Consider the following 15,000-nt stretch of genomic DNA (forward strand, 5'->3'; position numbering starts at 1 on the left):
TTATAATAAACACTAGTTATAAACACTAGTTATAATAAACACTAGTTATAAACACTAGTTATAATAAACACTAGTTATAAACACTAGTTATAATAAACACTAGTTATAAAAACACTAGTTATAAACAATAGTTATAAACACAAGTTATAAACACTAGTTATAAACACTAGTTATAATAAACACTAGTTATAAACACTAGTTATAATAAACACTAGTTATAATAATAAACACTAGTTATAAACACTAGTTATAAACACTAGTTATAATAAACACTAGTTATAAACACTAGTTATAATAAACACTAGTTATAATAAACACTAGTTATAATAAACACTAATTATAAACACTAGTTATAATAAACACTAGTTATAATAAACACTAGTTATAATAAACACTAGTTATAAACACTAGTTATAATAAACACTAGTTATAATAATAAACACTAGTTATAAACACTAGTTATAATAAACACTAGTTATAAACACTAGTTATAATAAACACTAGTTATAATAAACACTAGTTATAATAAACACTAATTATAAACACTAGTTATAATAAACACTAGTTATAAACACTACTTATAATAAATACTAGTAATAACCACTAGTTATAATAAACACTAGTTATAAACACTAGTTATAAATACTAGTTATAATAAACACTAGTTATAAACATTAGTTATAATAAACACTAGTTATAATAAACACTAGTTATAAACACTAGTTATAAACACTAGTTATAATAAACACTAGTTATAATAAACACTAGTTATAAACATTAGTTATAATAAACACTAGTTATAAACACTACTTATAATAAACACTAGTTATAAACATTAGTTATAATAAACACTAGTTATAAACACTAGTTATAAATACTAGTTATAATAAACACTAGTTATAAACATTAGTTATAATAAACACTAGTTATAATAAACACTAGTTATAAACACTAGTTATAATAAACACTAGTTATAATAAACACTAGTTATAAACATTAGTTATAATAAACACTAGTTATAAACACTAGTTATAAACACTAGTTATAAACACTAGTTATAATAAACACTAGTTATAATAAACACTAGTTATAAACACTAGTTATAATAAACACTATTTATAAACACTGGTTATAATAAACACTAGTTATAATAAACACTAGTTATAAACACTAGTTATAATAAACACTAGTTATAAACACTAGTTATAATAAACACTAGTTATAAACACTAGTTATAAACACTAGTTATAATAAACACTAGTTATAAACATTAGTTATAATAAAAACTAGTTATAAACACTACTTATAATAAACACTAGTTATAATAAACACTAGTTATAAACACTAGTTATAATAAACACTAGTTATAAAAACTAGTTATAAACACTAGTTATAATAAACACTAGTTATAATAAACACTAGTTATAAACACTAGTTATAATAAACACTAGTTATAATAAACACTAGTTATAAACACTAGCTATAATAAACACTAGTTATAAACACTAGTTATAATAAACACTAGTTATAAACACTAGTTATAATAAACACTAGTTATAATAAACACTAGTTATAAACACTAGTTATAATAAACACTAGTTATAATAAACACTAGTTATAAACACAAGTTATAAACACTAGTTATAATAAACACAAGTTATAAACACTAGTTATAAACACTAGTTTTAATTAACACTAGTTATAAACACTAGTTATAATAAACACTAGTTATAAACACTAGTTATAATAAACACTAGTTATAATAAACACTAGTTATAAACAATAGTTATAAACACAAGTTGTAAACACTTGTTATAAACACTAGTTATAATAAACACTAGTTATAAACACTAGTTATAATAAACACTAGTTATAAACACTAGTTATAATAAACACTAGTTATAAACACTAGTTATAAACACTAGTTATAAACACTAGTTATAAACAATAGTTTTAATAAACACTAGTTATATTAAACACTAGTTATAAACACTAGTTATAAACACTAGTTTTAATAAACACTAGTTATAATAAACACTAGTTATAATAAACACTAGTTATAATAAACACTAGTTATAAACACTAGTTATAATAAACACTAGTTATAAACACTAGTTATAATAAACACTAGTTATAAAAACACTAGTTATAAACAATAGTTATAAACACAAGTTATAAACACTAGTTATAAACACTAGTTATAATAAACACTAGTTATAAACACTAGTTATAATAAACACTAGTTATAAACACTAGTTATAATAAACACTAGTTATAATAATAAACACTAGTTATAAACACTAGTTATAAACACTAGTTATAATAAACACTAGTTATAAACACTAGTTATAATAAACACTAGTTATAATAAACACTAGTTATAATAAACACTAATTATAAACACTAGTTATAATAAACACTAGTTATAATAAACACTAGTTATAATAAACACTAGTTATAAACACTAGTTATAATAAACACTAGTTATAATAATAAACACTAGTTATAAACACTAGTTATAAACACTAGTTATAATAAACACTAGTTATAAACACTAGTTATAATAAACACTAGTTATAATAAACACTAGTTATAATAAACACTAATAATAAACACTAGTTATAATAAACACTAGTTATAATAAACACTAGTTATAATAAACACTAGTTATAAACAATAGTTATAAACACAAGTTATAAACACTATTTATAAACACTAGTTATAATAAACACTAGTTATAAACACTAGTTATAAACACTAGTTATAAACACAAGTTATAAACACTAGTTATAAACACTAGTTATAATAAACACTAGTTATAATAAACACTAGTTATAAACACTAGTTATGACTTAAGAGCATCTATTCAGCTTTTGTGCATTTAAAGGCACAGTATGTAAGATTTTCAGAAGCATGATGATTAAACACAGACCAACTTCCCCCGAAGGGTCGTCCGGCTGAGGACACACGCCGTAATAAACAGATGGACTTTCGATGGACGTCTGTGTCTCCGGGGATGGAGCGTCGTGATTGGTCTCCTCTCCGTTCTCGCTCTCGCTGATTGGCTGCTGAAGCTCTTCCACAGGCTGTGAACTCCCAGAATGCACCACGGCCACATCACTGCCGCCCAGAAGAGTTCGAGCCAACTTCTTCTCAAAGATGCTCCGGGTGGTGGCTGTTATCGGGCCACATTTGATTCCAGCGCCGATGATCTGGTCCCTCAGCTGATCCGAGGTCAGAGTCTGCAGCCTCTTCAGAACCGCCTCCATAGGGTCACGACCTTTGACCCTGAATGTGATGAAGTTTTAATAGTGTGACTGATATGAACAACAATCGAGTCTCTCATATGTCACGGTTGAAGGGATAGTTTCAAAATCGATGGGTTTGTGTAAGAAAAATATCCATATTTAAGATAATATCTAGCTTCCGGCGGACCGCCTTCTGTGTTCAAAGAAGTGTAACTGTAAGGCGATGATGTCAGACGTAGCGTAAAAAAGTGTAACTGTAAGGCGATGATGTCAGACGTAGCGTAAAAAAGTGTAACTGTAAGGCGATGATGTCAGACGTAGCGTAAAAAAGTGTAACTGTAAGGCGATGATGTCAGACGTATCTTTAAAAAGCGTAACTGTAAGGCGATGATGTCAGACGTATCTTTAAAAAGCGTAACTTTAAGGCGATGATGTCAGACGTATCTTTAAAAAGTGTAACTGTAAGGCGATGATGTCAGACGTATCTTTAAAAAGTGTAACTGTAAGGCGATGATGTCAGACGTATCTTTAAAAAGCGTAACTGTAAGGCGATGATGTCAGACGTATCTTTAAAAAGCGTAACTGTAAGGCGATGATGTCAGACGTATCTTTAAAAAGTGTAACTGTAAGGCGATGATGTCAGACGTATCTTTAAAAAGTGTAACTGTAAGGCGATGATGTCAGACGTATCTTTAAAAAGCGTAACTGTAAGGCGATGATGTCAGACGTATCTTTAAAAAGCGTAACTGTAAGGCGATGATGTCAGACGTATCTTTAAAAAGCGTAACTGTAAGGCGATGATGTCAGACGTAGCGTAAAAAAGCGTAACTGTAAGGCGATGATGTCAGACGTAGCGTAAAAAAGTGTAACTGTAAGGCGATGATGTCAGACGTAGAGTAAAAAAGCGTAACTGTAAGGCGATGATGTCAGACGTAGCGTAAAAAAGTGTAACTGTAAGGTGATGATGTCAGACGTAGCGTAAAAAAGTGTAACTGTAAGGCGATGATGTCAGACGTAGCGTAAAAAAGTGTAACTGTAAGGCGATGATGTCAGACGTAGCGTAAAAAAGTGTAACTGTAAGGTGATGATGTCAGACGTATCTTTAAAAAGCGTAACTGTAAGGCGATGATGTCAGACGTATCTTTAAAAAGCGTAACTGTAAGGTGATGATGTCAGACGTATCTTTAAAAAGCGTAACTGTAAGGCGATGATGTCAGACGTATCTTTAAAAAGCGTAACTGTAAGGCGATGATGTCAGACGTATCTTTAAAAAGCGTAACTGTAAGGTGATGATGTCAGACGTATCTTTAAAAAGCGTAACTGTAAGGTGATGATGTCAGACGTATCTTTAAAAAGCGTAACTGTAAGGCGATGATGTCAGACGTATCTTTAAAAAGCGTAACTGTAAGGCGATGATGTCAGACGTAGCGTAAAAAAGTGTAACTGTAAGGCGATGATGTCAGACGTAGCGTAAAAAAGTGTAACTGTAAGGTGATGATGTCAGACGTATCTTTAAAAAGCGTAACTGTAAGGCGATGATGTCAGACGTATCTTTAAAAAGCGTAACTGTAAGGCGATGATGTCAGACGTAGAGTAAAAAAGTGTAACTGTAAGGCGATGATGTCAGACGTAGCGTAAAAAAGTGTAACTGTAAGGCGATGATGTCAGACGTAGCGTAAAAAAGTGTAACTGTAAGGTGATGATGTCAGACGTATCTTTAAAAAGTGTAACTGTAAGGTGATGATGTCAGACGTATCTTTAAAAAGCGTAACTGTAAGGCGATGATGTCAGACGTATCTTTAAAAAGTGTAACTGTAAGGCGATGATGTCAGACGTATCTTTAAAAAGTGTAACTGTAAGGCGATGATGTCAGACGTATCTTTAAAAAGCGTAACTGTAAGGCGATGATGTCAGACGTGTCTTTAAAAAGCGTAACTGTAAGGTGATGATGTCAGACGTATCTTTAAAAAGCGTAACTGTAAGGCGATGATGTCAGACGTATCTTTAAAAAGTGTAACTGTAAGGCGATGATGTCAGACGTATCTTTAAAAAGCGTAACTGTAAGGCGATGATGTCAGACGTATCTTTAAAAAGCGTAACTGTAGGGCGATGATGTCAGACGTATCTTTAAAAAGCGTAACTGTAAGGCGGTGATGTCAGACGTATCTTTAAAAAGCGTAACTGTAAGGCGATGATGTCAGACGTATCTTTAAAAAGCGTAACTGTAGGGCGATAATGTCAAATGTAGCGTAAAAAAGCGTAACTGTAGGGCGATGATGTCAGACGTATCTTTAAAAAGTGTAACTGTAGGGCGATAATGTCAAATGTAGCGTAAAAAAGCGTAACTGTAAGGCGATGATGTCAGACGTATCTTTAAAAAGCATAACTGTAGGGCGATGATGTCAGACGTATCTTTAAAAAGCGTAACTGTAAGGTGGTGATGTCAGACGTATCTTTAAAAAGCGTAACTGTAAGGTGGTGATGTCAGACGTATCTTTAAAAAGCGTAACTGTAAGGTGGTGATGTCAGACGTATCTTTAAAAAGCATAACTGTAGGGCGATGATGTCAGACGTATCTTTAAAAAGCGTAACTGTAGGGCGATGATGTCAGACGTATCTTTAAAAAGTGTAACTGTAGGGCGATAATGTCAAATGTAGCGTAAAAAAGCGTAACTGTAAGGCGATGATGTCAGACGTATCTTTAAAAAGCATAACTGTAGGGCGATGATGTCAGACGTATCTTTAAAAAGCGTAACTGTAAGGTGGTGATGTCAGACGTATCTTTAAAAAGCGTAACTGTAAGGTGGTGATGTCAGACGTGTCTTTAAAAAGCGTAACTGTAAGGTGGTGATGTCAGACGTATCTTTAAAAAGCGTAACTGTAAGGCGATGATGTCAGACGGATCTTTAAAAAGCGTAACTGTAAGGCGATGATGTCAGACGTATCTTTAAAAAGCGTAACTGTAAGGCGATGATGTCAGACGTGTCTTTAAAAAGCGTAACTGTAAGGTGGTGATGTCAGACGTATCTTTAAAAAGCGTAACTGTAAGGTGGTGATGTCAGACGTATCTTTAAAAAGCGTAACTGTAAGGCGATGATGTCAGACGGATCTTTAAAAAGCGTAACTGTAAGGCGATGATGTCAGACGTATCTTTAAAAAGCGTAACTGTAAGGCGATGATGTCAGACGTGTCTTTAAAAAGCGTAACTGTAAGGTGGTGATGTCAGACGTATCTTTAAAAAGCGTAACTGTAAGGCGATGATGTCAGACGGATCTTTAAAAAGCGTAACTGTAAGGCGATGATGTCAGACGTATCTTTAAAAAGCGTAACTGTAGGGCGATAATGTCAAATGTAGCGTAAAAAAGCGTAACTGTAGGGCGATAATGTCAGACGTAGCGTAAAAAAGCGTAACTGTAAGGCGATGATGTCAGACGTAGCGGAAAAAAGCGTAACTGTAAGGCGATAATGTCAGACGTAGCGGAAAAAAGCGTAACTGTAAGGCGATGATGTCAGACGTAGCTTAAAAAAGCGTAAATGTAGGGCGATAATGTCAGACGTAGCGAAAAAAAGCGTAACTGTAAGGCGATGATGTCAGACGTATCTTTAAAAAGCGTAACTGTAAGGTGATGATGTCAGACGTATCTTTAAAAAGCGTAACTGTAAGGCGATGATGTCAGACGTATCTTTAAAAAGCGTAACTGTAAGGTGATGATGTCGGACGTAGAGTAAAAAACGTAACTGTAAGGCGATGATGTCAGACGTAGCGAAAAATTCCGTAACTGTAAGGCGATGATGTCAGACGTAGCGTAAAAAAGCGTAACTGTAAGGCGATGATGTCAGACGTAGCGTAAAAAAGCGTAACTGTAAGGAGATGATGTCAGACTTAGCGGAAAAAAGCGTAACTGTAAGGAGATGATGTCAGACGTAGCGTAAAAAAGCGTAACTGTAAGGTGATGATGTCAGACGTAGCGTAAAAAAGCGTAACTGTAAGGCGATGATGTCAGACGGATCTTTAAAAAGCGTAACTGTAAGGCGATGATGTCAGACGGATCTTTAAAAAGCGTAACTGTAAGGCGATGATGTCAGACGTATCTTTAAAAAGCGTAACTGTAGGGCGATAATGTCAAATGTAGCGTAAAAAAGCGTAACTGTAGGGCGATAATGTCAGACGTAGCGAAAAAAAGCGTAACTGTAAGGCGATGATGTCAGACGTATCTTTAAAAAGCGTAACTGTAAGGTGATGATGTCAGACGTAGCGGAAAAAAGCGTAACTGTAAGGCGATAATGTCAGACGTAGCGGAAAAAAGCGTAACTGTAAGGCGATGATGTCAGACGTAGCTTAAAAAAGCGTAAATGTAGGGCGATAATGTCAGACGTAGCGAAAAAAAGCGTAAATGTAAGGCGATGATGTCAGACGTATCTTTAAAAAGCGTAACTGTAAGGTGATGATGTCAGACGTATCTTTAAAAAGCGTAACTGTAAGGCGATGATGTCAGACGTATCTTTAAAAAGCGTAACTGTAAGGTGATGATGTCGGACGTAGAGTAAAAAACGTAACTGTAAGGCGATGATGTCAGACGTAGCGAAAAATTCCGTAACTGTAAGGAGATGATGTCAGACGTAGCGTAAAAAAGCGTAACTGTAAGGAGATGATGTCAGACGTAGCGTAAAAAAGCGTAACTGTAAGGCGATGATGTCAGACGTATCTTTAAAAAGCGTAACTGTAAGGCGATGATGTCAGACGTAGCGTAAAAAAGCGTAACTGTAAGGAGATGATGTCAGACGTAGCGTAAAAAAGCGTAACTGTAAGGAGATGATGTCAGACGTAGCGTAAAAAAGCGTAACTGTAAGGCGATGATGTCAGACGTATCTTTAAAAAGCGTAACTGTAAGGCGATGATGTCAGACGTAGCGTAAAAAAGCGTAACTGTAAGGAGATGATGTCAGACGTAGCGTAAAAAAGCGTAACTGTAAGGCGATAATGTCAGACGTAGCGAAAAAAAACGTAACTTTAAGGCGATGATGTCAGACGTATCTTTAAAAAGCGTAACTTTAAGGTGATGATGTCAGACGTATCTTTAAAAAGCGTAACTTTAAGGAGATGATGTCAGACGTATCTTTAAAAAGCGTAACTGTAAGGCGATAATGTCAGACGTAGCGAAAAAAAACTTAACTGTAAGGCGATGATGTCAGACGTATCTTTAAAAAGCGTAACTTTAAGGTGATGATGTCAGACGTATCTTTAAAAAGCGTAACTGTAAGGCGATGATGTCAGACGTAGCATAAAAAAGCGTAACTGTAAGGCGATAATGTCAGACGTAGCGAAAAAAAACGTAACTGTAAGGCGATGATGTCAGACGTATCTTTAAAAAGCGTAACTGTAAGGTGATGATGTCAGACGTATCTTTAAAAAGCGTAACTGTAAGGCGATAATGTCAGACGTAGCGAAAAAAAACGTAACTGTAAGGCGATGATGTCAGACGTGTCTTTAAAAAGCGTAACTGTAAGGTGATGATGTCAGACGTGTCTTTAAAAAGCGTAACTGTAAGGTGATGATGTCAGACGTGTCTTTAAAAAGCGTAACTGTAAGGCGATGATGTCAGACGTGTCTTTAAAAAGCGTAACTGTAAGGTGATGATGTCAGACGTATCTTTAAAAAGCGTAACTGTAAGGTGATGATGTCAGACGTGTCTTTAAAAAGCGTAACTGTAAGGTGATGATGTCAGACGTGTCTTTAAAAAGCGTAACTGTAAGGTGATGATGTCAGACGTGTCTTTAAAAAGCGTAACTGTAAGGTGATGATGTCAGACGTATCTTTAAAAAGCGTAACTGTAAGGTGATGATGTCAGACGTGTCTTTAAAAAGCGTAACTGTAAGGTGATGATGTCAGACGTATCTTTAAAAAGCGTAACTGTAAGGTGATGATGTCAGACGTGTCTTTAAAAAGCGTAACTGTAAGGTGATGATGTCAGACGTATCTTTAAAAAGCGTAACTGTAAGGTGATGATGTCAGACGTGTCTTTAAAAAGCGTAACTGTAAGGTGATGATGTCAGACGTGTCTTTAAAAAGCGTAACTGTAAGGCGATGATGTCAGACGTGTCTTTAAAAAGCGTAACTGTAAGGTGATGATGTCAGACGTATCTTTAAAAAGCGTAACTGTAAGGTGATGATGTCAGACGTGTCTTTAAAAAGCGTAACTGTAAGGTGATGATGTCAGACGTGTCTTTAAAAAGCGTAACTGTAAGGTGATGATGTCAGACGTGTCTTTAAAAAGCGTAACTGTAAGGTGATGATGTCAGACGTGTCTTTAAAAAGCGTAACTGTAAGGTGATGATGTCAGACGTGTCTTTAAAAAGCGTAACTGTAAGGTGATGATGTCAGACGTATCTTTAAAAAGCGTAACTGTAAGGTGATGATGTCAGACGTGTCTTTAAAAAGCGTAACTGTAAGGTGATGATGTCAGACGTGTCTTTAAAAAGCGTAACTGTAAGGTGATGATGTCAGACGTATCTTTAAAAAGCGTAACTGTAAGGTGATGATGTCAGACGTGTCTTTAAAAAGCGTAACTGTAAGGTGATGATGTCAGACGTGTCTTTAAAAAGCGTAACTGTAAGGTGATGATGTCAGACGTGTCTTTAAAAAGCGTAACTGTAAGGTGATGATGTCAGACGTATCTTTAAAAAGCGTAACTGTAAGGTGATGATGTCAGACGTATCTTTAAAAAGCGTAACTGTAAGGTGATGATGTCAGACGTGTCTTTAAAAAGCGTAACTGTAAGGTGATGATGTCAGACGTGTCTTTAAAAAGCGTAACTGTAAGGTGATGATGTCAGACGTGTCTTTAAAAAGCGTAACTGTAAGGTGATGATGTCAGACGTGTCTTTAAAAAGCGTAACTGTAAGGTGATGATGTCAGACGTATCTTTAAAAAGCGTAACTGTAAGGTGATGATGTCAGACGTGTCTTTAAAAAGCGTAACTGTAAGGTGATGATGTCAGACGTGTCTTTAAAAAGCGTAACTGTAAGGTGATGATGTCAGACGTGTCTTTAAAAAGCGTAACTGTAAGGCGATGATGTCAGACGTGTCTTTAAAAAGCGTAACTGTAAGGCGATGATGTCAGACGTATCTTTAAAAAGCGTAACTGTAAGGCGATGATGTCAGACGTGTCTTTAAAAAGTGTAACTGTAAGGTGATGATGTCAGACGTGTCTTTAAAAAGCGTAACTGTAAGGCGATGATGTCAGACGTGTCTTTAAAAAGCGTAACTGTAAGGTGATGATGTCAGACGTATCTTTAAAAAGCGTAACTGTAAGGCGATGATGTCAGACGTATCTTTAATTCACTGCCATTATAAAGCTTGGATTCTCCAGGACATTATTAATATAACTCTGATTGTGTTCGTCTGAGAGAAGAATGTCACACACACAGAGGATGAGTTGAGTGAGAGTAAATCATGGGCTAATTTTCATTTTTGGGTGAACTATCCCTTTAAAGCGAGTTAAACTTCACAACCACATTGAGCTTTAATGAACTTCCCATGAGTCACTGAACTTGAGCGTTAAATAAAACACACAGGCCTGAGCGCGCATGGCATTCACCATTACACCGCCGTATATGTGTAATAACCAATAAACAACACTTAAATATACTCACCAGTCTATTTTAGACCAATGACTGACACAATCGTCTGATATTATCGCAGGACTCGAGCAGAATCAAATGTACGTCACTGACTGTAAAGTCCAAACCGCGTCCACAGAACTGGACTAACTCATCGAGATGATCTCAAACCCTTCCAAACCTCAAACAATGCGCCGATAATAATCAATAACAATCATCGTGAGTTTCATTTGACAGGCTAAAGTGAAGAGAGACGCTCCTGAGGGGAGAAGCGCGAGTCGGCTCACTGCGCATGCGCCAGTGTGATCCAGCAGAGGGCGGCACTGCGCATGTGCCAGTGTGATCCAGCAGAGGGCGGCACTGCCATATTCATGTGTTTTTATCAACAGATAAAAATATATGATTGTACATTGTTTAATAAATCCATGTGCTGCAAGTCAGACATAAGCCTAATACATAAATCAAAAACGCCACTAAATGTATTTATTTACAGTATATTTATTCTGTGTTCATGATTTATTTTAACCGTTTGTTGTCGGTGTTGTGTTGCATTAGAGATGCTAGTTTCAGCGGTAAAACGGATATTTGATCTGAAATTAAGTGTGACGGAACACGATGATGGACTTATTAACTAGAAAAGTGAAGTTTGTTGGGACTAACTCTCATGTTGGCTCGATAAAGCTTTGTCTGAAAGTTTCCTAGCATGTTTTATCATGTTAGTAAGTCTTAGCATGTGTCTAGAATTATTTTACATTTTGCTAGCATAGTTGTAGCAGATTTTAATATATTGCTAGCTTGAATTTACCATGTATCAGCACACATTGCTAGCATGAATTAGCATGTTTAGCACATTCTTAGCATGAATTATCATGTTTCTAGCATTTTTTATCGGATTGTTAACACGTTTCAGCACACTGCTAACATAAATTAGCATGTTGTAACACATTCTTAGCATGAATTGTCATGTTTCTAGCATGTTTTATCGGATTGTTAAAACGTTTCAGCACACTGCTAGCATGAATTTGCATGTTTTAGCACATTCTTAGCATTAATTATAATTTTTCTAGCATTTGTATCACATTGTTAATACGTTTCAGCACACTGCTAGCATGAAGTAACATGTTTTAGCACATTCTTAGCATTAATTATAATTTTTCTAGCATTTTTATCAAATTGTTAACACGTTTCAGCACACTGCTAGCATGAAGTAACATGTTTTAACACATTCTTAGCATTAATTATAATTTTTCTAGCATTTTTATCACATTGTTAACACGTTTCAGCACACTGCTAGCATGAATTAGCATGTTGTAACACATTCTTAACATGAATTGTCATTTTCTAGCATTTTTTATCGGATTGTTAACACGTTTCAGCACACTGCTAGCATGAATTAGCATGTTTTAACACAGTTCAGCACACTGCTAGCATGAATTAGCATGTTTTAACACATTCTTAGCATTAATTGTCATGTTTCTAGCATGTTTTATCGGATTGTTAACACGTTTCAGCACACTGCTAGCATTAATTAGCATGTTTTAGCACATTCTTAGCATGAATTACGAAAAAAAACAGAACTTGAATTGCCATGTTTCTAGCATGTTTTATCACATTGTTAACAGGTTTCAGCACACTGCGAGCATGAATTAGCATGTTACTAACATGAATTAACATGTTTGCTAACATGAATTGGCACATTGCTAGCATTTTTTTATCATGTTGCTAAAATTAATTAGCATGCTGCGAACATGAATTAACATGTGTGTTGCTAGCTTGAATTGGCCCATTGCTACCATGTTTTAGTGTGTTTGCTAGAATGAATTTACACATTGCTGGCATTTTTAAAAAATGTGTTAGCATTAATTTACACATTGCTAGCGTGAATTGGCAAATTGCTAGCATATTGTGGAATTTTGCTAGAAAAAATTAACATGTTGCAAGCATGAATTGGCACATTGGTAGCATTTTTTAACATTTAGCTAGAATTAATTAGCACATTGCTAACATGCTTTAGCATAAAGTGTGAAACATGTTAACGTGTTGTTATCATCTTGATAGCAATAATTAGCATTTTGCTAGCGTGTTGTTAGCATGAATTAGCAAACATTGTTAACATCTTGATAGCAATAATTAGCATGTTGCTAGTGTGTTTTAAGCATGAATTAGCATACATTGTTAGCATCTTGATAGCAATAATTAGCATGTTTTGCTAGCGTGTTGTTAACATGAATTAGCACACATTGTTAGCATTTTGATAACAATAATTAGCATGTTGCTAGCGTGTTGTTAACATGAATTAGCACATATTGTTAGCATCTTGATAGCAATAATTAGCATGTTGTTAGCGTGTTGATAACATGAATTTACACATTCTAATTCTAAGAGTCTAAATTATTAAAAAATAATAATACTAGATTTAATAATTCAAAATATAATATAATATAATAAGAAATAATATACATTTTAATTAATAAAATAAAATAATATTTTAAAATAAAAGTCTAAAAAAGAATACTATATTTAAACATTTAAAATATAATATAATATAATTAATATAATATTTAAATATAAAAGTCTATATTTAAATAATTGTAATATAATATAATATAAAGTAATATATTACAATATAATATAATTGATCAAATAAAATACGAATTAAATTAAACATTTATTCTAAATTATAAACACAGAACTGTATTTTATAATGTCTTGTCTATATATAAATGTATTTGTATGAAATTAATAGTGAGTCTTTTTAAAAATGCTAATTTATTCTAATTTATAAACAAATATCTGCATATGAATGAGTGGGTTTGAGGAGATGCATTTCAGACACATTAATAAGAGATGCTGTGCTCACACACACACACACACACACACACACACACACACACACACACACACACACACACACACACACACACACACACACACACACACACACACACACACACACACACACACACACACACACACACTCAAACACTCTCAATCACACACACACACACACACACACACACACACACACACACACACACACACACACACACACACACACACACATCACGCACTGCACCTTTAAGTTTTTCGGCGAGCTGTCTGCCGGACGGGACGCGTCTTTCTCCATCCCGCCCCCTGTCACTGCTGATTGGTCCGAACACACAGCGTCTGTAATTTGATTGGCTGAGGTCTCGTTAGTGGATCGATACAGCGTCGCGGCTTGTGTGTGAGATCAGAAGATGAGGAGAGTTCGGCTCGCGGCTCGTCCGTTATTACACACACACACACACACACACACACACACACACACACACACACACACACACACACACACACACACACACACACACACACACACACACACACACACACACACACACACACACACACACACACACACACACACACACACACACACACACACACACACACACACACACACACACACACACACACACACACACACACACACACACACACACACACACACACACACACACTGACTTTATAAACGGAAAAACTTTTTGCGTTTGTGCTTTTTATCCTCCAGTCACTGATCACAGGTCAGTTGGAGTTGCTGTCCCGCCGATGGTGTGTGTTTATGGGCTGGCGGATGGATTGTGAAGCAGGTGCAGATCCTCCGAGATCTCCTTCATGAGCTGCAGCCTCGCCGGCTCGCGGAGGGATACTCCGCTGATCACATGACCGCGTCACACACACATGCTGGAATATCGCGCGGATTCATGGAGGGGTTTGGAGCAGTTCATGGTAAATATGATTCCTTTATGAGGATATGATGATGTCAGGATGATGGAAGCGCCCAGTGATAATGTTTGATGTGTGTGATTGGCCCTTCAGAGGAGCAGTTCATTATGACATGTAGGTGTAACATAAAAAGTTTAAATAATGACATAATTGATTAATATAATTTGATAATTATGAGATTATAAAGTCAAAATTGAGAGAAAAAGTTTATATGTTCTTATTTAGATATTATTTTATTATAATGTTGACTTTATGTCATAAATATGACTTAGGTATTCACAAAATCACACACACACACACACACACACACACACACACACACACACGTGTGTGTGTGTGTGTGTGTGTGTGTGTGTGTGTGTGTGTGTG

General features: G+C 35.1%; 1 protein-coding gene across 1 annotated transcript in view; it reads right to left on the reverse strand.

The window, feature by feature from the left end:
* Nucleotides 1-11,032, reverse strand: part of LOC307118633 (ankyrin repeat and LEM domain-containing protein 2) — a 25,637-nt gene extending 14,605 nt beyond the window's left edge. Inside the window, exons 1-2 of the mRNA XM_079804316.1 lie at nucleotides 10,900-11,032; nucleotides 2,933-3,288 (exon numbers count right to left, since the gene is read on the reverse strand). Coding sequence (XP_079660442.1) covers nucleotides 2,933-3,269 — 337 coding nt within the window. The 5' untranslated portion in view covers nucleotides 3,270-3,288; nucleotides 10,900-11,032. The remainder of the gene's footprint in view (nucleotides 1-2,932; nucleotides 3,289-10,899) is intronic.
* Nucleotides 11,033-15,000: the final 3,968 nt, after the last annotated feature.

The sequence above is a fragment of the Gobio gobio genome, assembly GCF_949357685.1.
Source record: "Gobio gobio genome assembly, chromosome: 22".
Taxonomy (NCBI): Eukaryota; Metazoa; Chordata; class Actinopteri; order Cypriniformes; family Gobionidae; genus Gobio; species Gobio gobio.